This window comes from Nicotiana tabacum, chromosome 22 (genome assembly GCF_000715075.1).
Source record: "Nicotiana tabacum cultivar K326 chromosome 22, ASM71507v2, whole genome shotgun sequence".
NCBI classification, from domain to species: domain Eukaryota; kingdom Viridiplantae; phylum Streptophyta; class Magnoliopsida; order Solanales; family Solanaceae; genus Nicotiana; species Nicotiana tabacum.
The window spans coordinates 23,025,742-23,034,875 of record NC_134101.1 but is presented as its reverse complement, the minus strand read 5'-3'; the positions used below and the strand labels follow the sequence as shown (position 1 = coordinate 23,034,875).

The 9,134-nt window shown below is 35.1% G+C and overlaps 1 protein-coding gene across 4 annotated transcripts; it reads right to left on the bottom strand.

Moving 5' to 3' along the window:
* Positions 1-1,722: 1,722 nt before the first annotated feature.
* On the bottom strand, positions 1,723-7,619 carry LOC107762223 (two-component response regulator-like APRR2). Of its 4 annotated transcripts, none has more exons than XM_016580565.2 (12): positions 7,363-7,619; positions 6,598-6,798; positions 5,919-5,998; positions 5,603-5,669; positions 5,046-5,092; positions 4,870-4,947; positions 4,239-4,793; positions 3,879-4,019; positions 3,229-3,504; positions 3,047-3,115; positions 2,834-2,911; positions 1,723-2,237 (listed from the first exon to the last, which is right to left on the bottom strand). In XM_016580565.2, the coding sequence occupies exons 2-12, from the start codon at positions 6,725-6,727 to the stop codon at positions 2,070-2,072; spliced, it is 1,689 nt and encodes a 562-aa protein (XP_016436051.1). In that variant the 5' UTR covers positions 6,728-6,798; positions 7,363-7,619; the 3' UTR covers positions 1,723-2,069. The 4 variants fall into 4 exon arrangements, with proteins under 4 accessions (XP_016436051.1, XP_016436050.1, XP_016436052.1 ...); XM_016580564.2 differs by having other exon boundaries at positions 7,398-7,619; XM_016580566.2 differs by having other exon boundaries at positions 7,259-7,373.
* Positions 7,620-9,134: the final 1,515 nt, after the last annotated feature.

Below are 9,134 nucleotides of genomic sequence, written 5' to 3'. Positions count from 1 at the left end.
CCGTCGTTTTCTTTCATTTTGATCATCTTATTATCGTGTTGTTTTTATGTTGCTTTTACATGGCTTTTGGGTGCCGTCCATCCTTGTCTATCTTTTCATTAATGTGGTGCTTATGCTTTCCTGAGCCGAGAGTCTATTGGAAACAACCTCTCTACCTTCACAAGATAGTGGTAAAGTCTGCATACACACTACCCTCGCCAGACCCCACAGTGTGGGATGAGACCGGGTATATTGTTGTTGGAAGAATAAAAACAAGAAAAATCTTAGAAATAGTCACATACAATAGATATCCTCTTAACGCAGCACAATGAATAAGTTTTTAATTTTGGGAAAAAGGAATAATAAAAAAGTTTTACACCATTCAAACTTCAAGTGTAAGAGCAACAGATCTCTCTCTCTGCGCATGAATGTATGTATGTATGTATTTGCAGACACACACACTTTACTATATAGATGAAGCAACAGGGCTCTATAGGTATTGTCAATACAGGTTTTTGGAGGGTCAAAAAATTGGGCAAAAATCTATTACTCCCTCCATTTTAGTTTAGTGACCTTGTTTCCATTTTGATCAATTCCAGAAAGTGACCATTTCTATGTTCGAAAAACAACTCAAACTAAAACTTCCTGTGTACCCTTAAGAACAAGTTCTTATAGCCACAAGAATATTATGACACTGTTTAAATCAAAAATTTCAAAATCTTCATCTTTTACTTAAACTTCGTGCCTGATCAAATATGGTCACATAGTAACAGTTTAAAACTGAAGAAACATACGATTGTTGAATAACTCCGACCACATAGTGTCAAACTCTTGTCCTCCTGGGCCAAATGTTTTTGTACTCCAACTACAACAGAATTTGTTAATAATTTCGTAGGAGTACATAGTGGACCGACCACGAGTCCACGACTCGTGAGCTTTTCAAACAAATGTTTGGCTATCACTCAGCAACAATTTTTTTGGGGGGCAAATTAATATGAATGCTAAAAACAATTACCCTTTAGTGAAACACTATTTGGACAGTCAAACTTATTTTGATATAAAATTGAGAGCTGTCACTCGCCAGCAGATTATTGTGAGTGACTGAATGTTACGTAAAGTATTTGGACGCCATCTGTATACTTTGATATGTTCCTTGTTAAAGAAAAAGAAAGGAAAAAAAGAATGTCTGAATATATATGCGGCTACTTAAACTTGTCCAATATTTTCAGCTAGCTACCTCAACCGAGGCTTGTTCTTATTAGATACTTTAACCTTATTGAATATGTGTATATTAAACACAAGTTAATCAATAAATAAAATATGGTGCGTGTATTTCACATGCATTGACGTGACAAAAATTATCAAATAAAAAAAGCCACATGGTTTTTGACTTTAATAAAACTTAACAAAACTTTTTGACATGTTTGTGTTTAATAGACACATATTCAATAAAGTTAGAGTATCTAACAGGAACAAGCCTAAGTTGAAGTATCTAGATGAAAATATTGGTATTCCGCCAAAAAGAATTGTTCCTTGTTTATGTGCTAAGAAAATTGAGAGCTACAAGTACTAATCATGTTTATGAAGAAAAATACCTGAGTCCCTAAAGTTAGTCTTTACGCTGTTCCCCTCGTCACAAAAGTATTTATATGATGGATAAATGTTGTCCAAATTCGTATTTGATGTTTTTTTTTTTAATTTCATTATTAAAAAAGATTATTGAAAAGTTGTACTCCCCGAATATAGCCCCACAACGCCATTAACCCAATTCATTATTCCAAAGGCAATCAACATGGCCCACTCAACAGCCCAAATATCCCGAATTTGGCTACAAAGGTGACGCTACTTTTTGGGATCTACTATTTACAAGAATTTCTAACATTTCTCCGGCTTAATCAAAGCCATAAACGTGGCCCATTCTATGCCGCACAACAAAAAGGAAACAGCACACGATCAAGACCTTTATCGGATCAGCGAAAGGATCTTTCTGTCAGGTCTAGTCAGCGCCACGTGCTTTGTCTGATTAGAGCGTGTAATTACGACCCTTGCTCGTGCCTCTGCGTATCTGACCCAGCGTGGCAATAGCCGTTTCAGCGGGGGCGGAGAGAACCGTTGATGCGTGGAGGGACAGTGGAGATGCCTTGTTTGGAGAGCGCGTCGAGAACACTCTCCGTGGAAGGAGGTTTTAGGCCTATGGGCAGAGGCAACCATGGCTTGTTTATTGCCTCCTTCACTACCTTATCAATCACTTCCTCTGCCTGCAAAAATCCCACATAGCATTTCAGAGTAATTTTTATAACTAACACCATCTATGGCACGTAAATTCATTATGAATGTATGAAAATATTTGGTACTAGTACGTTTGTTAATTTGTAGTGTTTTTTTTTTAGAATTTGTGCGAATGCAGAAATTTCATTAAGAGTGTTCAACGTTTAAAATTATGTATTTTTAACCTATATACCACCTCCCTGCCCTTACGCATGTTCAACACGGGTATTTGTTCTTTTTCTTCTCTCCTCCTCGCTTTATTGGGAATGGAAAAAAAGAGCAAAAAATGCATTTGAACCTAAAACCTCTTTTTTTTTTTTTTTTTTTTTGGCTAATAACCTAAAACCTCCTTGTTCATTGCATTCCTTCGTTCAGCAAGCACTACTAGCAAAAGAATTCACAAGGCTAAACTGAAATATTTGTTTATTGATTTTTGTTCTCCAGTTGCAAAAGTGGGGAAAATATATTTTGTCAGTATAAGTCTCTCCTAGTATACTAACCATAGAGAACTCCCGATATCTGAAATTTAAATCTGAGTTTATATAAAACCATGACAAATTGACAATAGTAAAAGGGACAAACTTACCGGGTGAAGATCAACTGATTTCCCTAGTGTGCTATATCTATTCTGTATTCCCTCAACCCTGTGTAATCCAGTTGCATTCTGCAATTTCCAACCAATGGTGAAGAGTCATGATTCATGAACATAGTCCAAGTGGTCATTCACATAGAATAGCCAGTTTATATTGCTGAATTGAACACAAACATTTAAAGAAGATAGTAGCACCTACGCATTTACCTGAAAATACAATGGACATGATCCGAAAGATGGAGGCGTAACAGGGCAACCCCATACATCAGCATATAGCTGCAGATCATCAAATAACAGTTTTTTTTTTTATAGTTCTTTGAACTCGGAATTCAGTGAAACACTTACTTTCAGCTAAACAGAAGTAATTTAGTTAAGGACATAAATATTACCCCTGGATGAGGCTTCCAGTGCCAAGTCTGGGACGGTTGCCATCCAGGATAGTAAGGCGAACCCCACATATGTGCACCATTTGGGTAGCTACCTGGTGCTACCCAGGGGGGATAGAATTGACCAGTGGCGGGTGCATGATTTGATTGATATGTTGGGAAGGCCATGATAGGTTTATGTGGATAGTAGCTCCTCTGTACTGAATCTCTAGGTTGAGGACGAGGCCATCTTTTCTCATCTTCCTTTGGCAAAATTTGCCTCCGTTGCATCCTAAATTTCTGCATGGAATTTAAAAGGCGATACTGTTCTTAATTAAGCTGAACAAAATATCCGTAAAAACTTTGTAAGATGACACCAACTTTTACTTGGCTTGACAGGCAAAACAGACTGGAGATGACAATGTTTACTAATCTTTCAAATCAGAACATTTTTCGTGAAAAAATTTCAGCCAGAATGTTTCTCATCCTACCAAACAGAGCATGGTTTAGACAAGTTAGGACTTCTTTTTGTTCCTTATAAAGTTATGTATCTTGCTCCCTTCCATCCAACAGGCAAGGCTTGCTTTTGCATTCATTTTCACGTATTGAAATAACTTGAATTAAGAAAGAAAAAAAAGTCTATTAAATCACCATAGAGCAGAAACTCAACCAACCTGGAGATGGCTAGCTACATTATGTCTCGTCAAACCTTCTACTTTCATCAGCTCTAGTATTCGAGAAGGAATGGCTTGATCTATACCGAGTTGCTCTACTGCTTTAACAAATTTCTTGTGTAGTTCAGGTGTCCAGTCTACCTGGATATCCAAAAACAAGTGATCCAAAATAAAGCAGGATTCTAAGATCTATGCTCAGTTAACTACATAATGCTAAAAAAAGCACAAGCCAAACCTATTCTGATTACCAGCCAAATATCAAATTCTATTTATTGTTTTAACACTAGCAGTCATGGACACCCAATACATTATTACTAAGATTGTCAGTCATAGAATTAGTCAGCACTTGTTCCATCTTACCTTCATCTTTTTCTTATTAGCTTTTGTCCCTCTTGAATTATGGAGACCAGATGCTTTACTAGGGTCAGCAGAACGAGTACTGCCATTGCCCGGGCAGTCATTACTTGGTGAACAAGTAGCAATGTGATCCTCCATCTTCTGATCAGCAGCAGAATCATGCTCCTCTTTTGTGATAGCCTCTCCTAGTCGCCCTGGAGAATCCACCAGGGCAGTAGTCTCAGCAACAGAATCGCAACAAGTAGTTTCGACAGATTTTGTGTCCCCTTCATTCACCTCACTATCTTGTTCAGTTGACAAGATAGTATGATCTTGGAAATCACCATCGTCCACTGACCTTACTCCTTGTTTCTGTTGCGGAGTTGAAGGAGCTGGATATTTGTCACAGCAGGATGGTGGTTCTTTTTGGTTTTCCACCATTGAAGTGAAAGGCTCAGCTCCATTAGAATTTTCATTATCTGCTTCACTCTTTACTGGTTGGAGCTCTAGCATGGACAAAAGAGATTCTTTAACCGGCTTAAGCGACTCAGAGATATCCTTTCCTCCAGAATTAAATGCCTGTTCCAGCTAATAAAAGTCAGATTTTCCTCTACATTTAATAAGCTCAACAGTCTGAACTAAGTTTAGGAAGAACCTTGTGAACTACATGCTGCCATATATTTCTTAGTTTATCATCTGATAGTGGTTTCTGAAGGAACTCAACTGCACCAAGCTGCAAACATCAAAATTTCTTTTGATATAATTTAATATTTTTTCACTTAATTACCCAAAAAATTGCATCAAATGAAAATCTGAGAGACGAGATCTCACCGCTATGCACTTCATCATGGTGCTAATAGAGTGAATACTTGACACCACTGAAAAAAAGGGATTAAAGTTGTTCTATCAGAAATATTTCACACTGTAAGAGCAAGTAAAGTTTCTAAGTTTTATTGTTTCATGATATTTCTAAGCAGAGATAATTTGTGCTTTTCACAATATTGTTTTATGATAGGCTGCGTTCGCCGTGGAAGCAGCTATTAATGCTTGCATTAGATTAAGTTGTCTATATCACACCCTTGGGGTGCGGCCCTTTCCCGGACCCTGCGTAAAAGCAGGATACTTTGTACACTGTGTTGCCCTTTTTTACAATATTGTTTTATAAATCGAGAATCACTTTAAAAACAAAAATGATGAAAGATAAAAAAAAAAGGAAAAAGCAATGACTTAACACTGGATTTATCTTAATGAAGTAAGTATCAATTCCAAGAACTTAGGACAAAGATACAACTTTCACTTATAACAGTTGGTAACCACAAGGATAACTAGTAAATTTAAGAGTTTAGCACTTCCGATTATGCCTCTAATTACAATACAGAAGCACTTACTTATAGTCGGCAGATCTTTAGCACTTTCGAGAAATTTGAGACCTCCATCGTTGTTGCCAGCAGTTACCTGTTGACAATTTACAGACACATACATAAACAGTAAGAAAACATTGGCCTTGGTTCTGGTAATAAACCACTATAAAGTGAAAATGGACAAGGAGCACTAAAGCTGTTTTAGTTGCAGCATATAATAACTTAAGAAAATCTGTTTCTCCATAAAACATAAATGTATCACAATCCAAGCTTAATGTCTACATGAAAACAATATGAAGTTGAAGGGTAAAAGTTCCTAGTGTAGAAAAAAAAAAAGCTTTACCTCTACAATGGCTAGATGGAATACTTCCAACTTGCTTGAGATTGCAGACAAAGCTTCAGTCTCATCGCAGAACACGTAAACTGCAAGGACATGAATGATTTCGTCACATGTATGAAGATGAATTTTCAGGAAGGTTCAACAAAAGAAAAAGATTGATAACATTTTCAAATAGAAAAATAGAAGCGACTTATATTGATCAACAAAAGCAAGGATAGCAGCATATGTTGTAAATGAAGCATTGCAACAGATGGAATATCCCAAACATGATCTATCCAATCATTAAAACTTTGCACATATGGTTCGCCTCAAGGCGTTTTAGAGGCTCTCTCAACTCGAGAAGAGTCTTTGCCTTATCAAACATTGCTGGGGATGAGTAGCAAGTTGAGGACTACAAATTAAAGCAGATTCATCCAAAGGCCATAAATAAGAAGAAACTTCTAGGAGATGTCGTAAGCTAATTCGAAAATGAAGGAAGACTACCAAAAGCCTTTGTTACTTGTCAAATCAATCACACTGATAGCTTCAACACTAAGCTGACATTTTGTATAGATTGGTAAATCACCGGTTACTAAACCAGTATACTGTAGAGGCAACTGCTGGCTATCTTTCAAAAGTCAAAGGAAAAAAAACAGGAAGAAAAGTAAATTAACAAAAATGAAAGAAAGAAAGGAGATCTTACCAATATAGTTCATTTGCTCAAGCCTTGATCTCATCTCAGAGGCAGAATTGCAGTCTTTATCAAGAAGAAGAACTTTAAGTCCTTTTGGGAAATCATTCCAACCCAATAATTCATTCTCAGTGCAAACCATTTCTGAACTGGCATCCTTTTCAGGCAGCCAAATTAAAGAGCCTCTAATTAAGATGGTCACTTCTCATCTATCTGCAGACCCAAAATTCTCCTCATCAATCAAAAGCTGTAGAATTTTCAGTAGAAGCATTGAAAAAATTCGTAGTGCAAACCAAACATGATATCATATACTATTTGGTTTAAATTTTCAAGCTAATACATTCAATAATTCCCAGAAAGGAGAGAGCATATAATTAAGTAGTACAAGATATATATCAAAGTTCCTCCCCTGGAGAGTAGAGTACTATGCTATTAGGGAGAGGACATGCTGCAACATATATAAAACAACAAAAACACAAAACCCCGTGTATGAGATCTTCAAATATACTAACAAAGCAAAAGACAACATAGTACTAAACCATGTGAATACACAAACGTCACAATCCCAACATTTGTTTCAAATTACTTGATCAAGAAAAGGAAAAAGAGAAAGCTGTGCATATATGATTAAAACAGAAAATTAAAAGAAAGCTTTTTAATTAGTTTTTCATACCCTTTGATGCATGGATATGTACTATATGATTTTTTTTTGGAGATAATAATAATGCATATAAAAAGAAAAACAAAACTTGTATACTACATATACATTCCCAGTACCTCTGGGAAGTGAAAAGGAAAGTTTAGGAGACCACCTCAGTTTCTAGTATTGTTGTTTGTTTCTTGATTGGGATGTTTTATTGATTGTATATTTAATTTGCATCGACTATGTAGCTGGAAACTGGACAGGGAAATAAACAGAGATATAAAGGAGAGAGAAAGATGGGAGACAGTGAGACTGAAAAAGAGAGAAAACAGTATTATGTATTCAAGAAGAGAGAAAAGAGAGAAGGGCTGCGGGGATTTAAGTGCAGTTACTGCTGCTGCGGACCACAGTATATGCAATTGGCTACCTCACCATTGGTCAAAAAGTTTATAAGATATACTCACAGAGTTTAAGAAAGAAAGAAAACTTATTTAAGTGGGCACAAAATTTAAGAAAATAGAGAAAACTTTTGAACTTGTGACGTAAAATAAAGCACATATATTTTGTGTGGCTATAAATCATTGCATAAAAGTAAATTGTTTCCAAATAAGAAAAGGGATCATTCTTTTTTGTACGCACTAAAAAGGAAATAAGTTAACATAAATTAAAACGGAGAGAGTATGTTATATGTAGGAGTATCTATAATGCAAGTAGAAATGACACCACATAGCTACTATAAACGGCGTCAATTTAAGAATTAGTCGATGCGTCCGAAATTTTTAATTTTTAGATGTTTTGAATTATTCTGAAATTAAAATTTTTAGTTTAAAATTTTAGGACAAAATAAATACCGACTAATCTCTATATAGCATCCCTTATAATGATTATATGTGCACTTGATGGTGTGACTAATTCAAATTCAAGTCGGATAAATACACTAAAATGATAAATCACTCTCGACAAAAAGTTTTTCTATTCAAACATCCTTAAGAGCGGAGAAATCCAATCATCTCAACATACTTCTTGGTGGTAGCACTTAAACTCTTAAATATATTGGGTTTACGAGGAAAAGATCTCTTGAATTTTTTGTATTTAAAACATCAACTACAATTTTCTTTCAAAACCTCTTTGGCTTAAAAGATTAAATGTACTTTTATTGATAAGCATCAAGTGCTAAAAATATTTTAAGTACTAAAATTAATTTTATAAATAAATAATTACGTGTTTAGATAAAAATGCCGAAACTAATAATACACAATTGGTATATGTCATAAAAAAGATTGATAAGCAAATTTTTCATTAAAATAACTGACCATTAAAGGATTTTTTGAAATATAAATTTAAAATTATATTTACATGAAAAGGTACTAACAACAATTTTGGGGCAGTGGCGGAGCCAAGATTTTCATCAAGGGGAGTTAAAATATAAAAAAATAAACTCACTAAGAAGTCAAGGAGTGTCAATGTGTAGTATATATACATATTTTATAAAAATATTACCTAATTACACAGTGTAATTTTTCGACAAAAGGGTATCGATTGACACCTATTAAATGCATGTGGCTCCGCCACTGTGGGGTGGGGGGTTAAAGTTTTTATATCGCGAAGGGTATTTTTAGGACTACAAAGTATATTTGAAGTAAAAAAAAAAGTTAAATCGATTAAACTAAAAGTATTTTTAAGTTGAAAGGCCAACTCTTTAGTTTTAGAAAAAAAGTTGCAAGCATTTGGTATGTCGGTATTAGGGGTGTATATGGATCGGGTTGGTTCAAATTTTATCAAAATCAAACCAAATCAATTATATCGGTTCGAATTGGTTCAGTTTTGTCAGATTTTTGGGTTTTTTTGGTTACGTGACTATTATTTCAATCTTGCATTATTAAAGTTATAGATAAAATTTTGATAA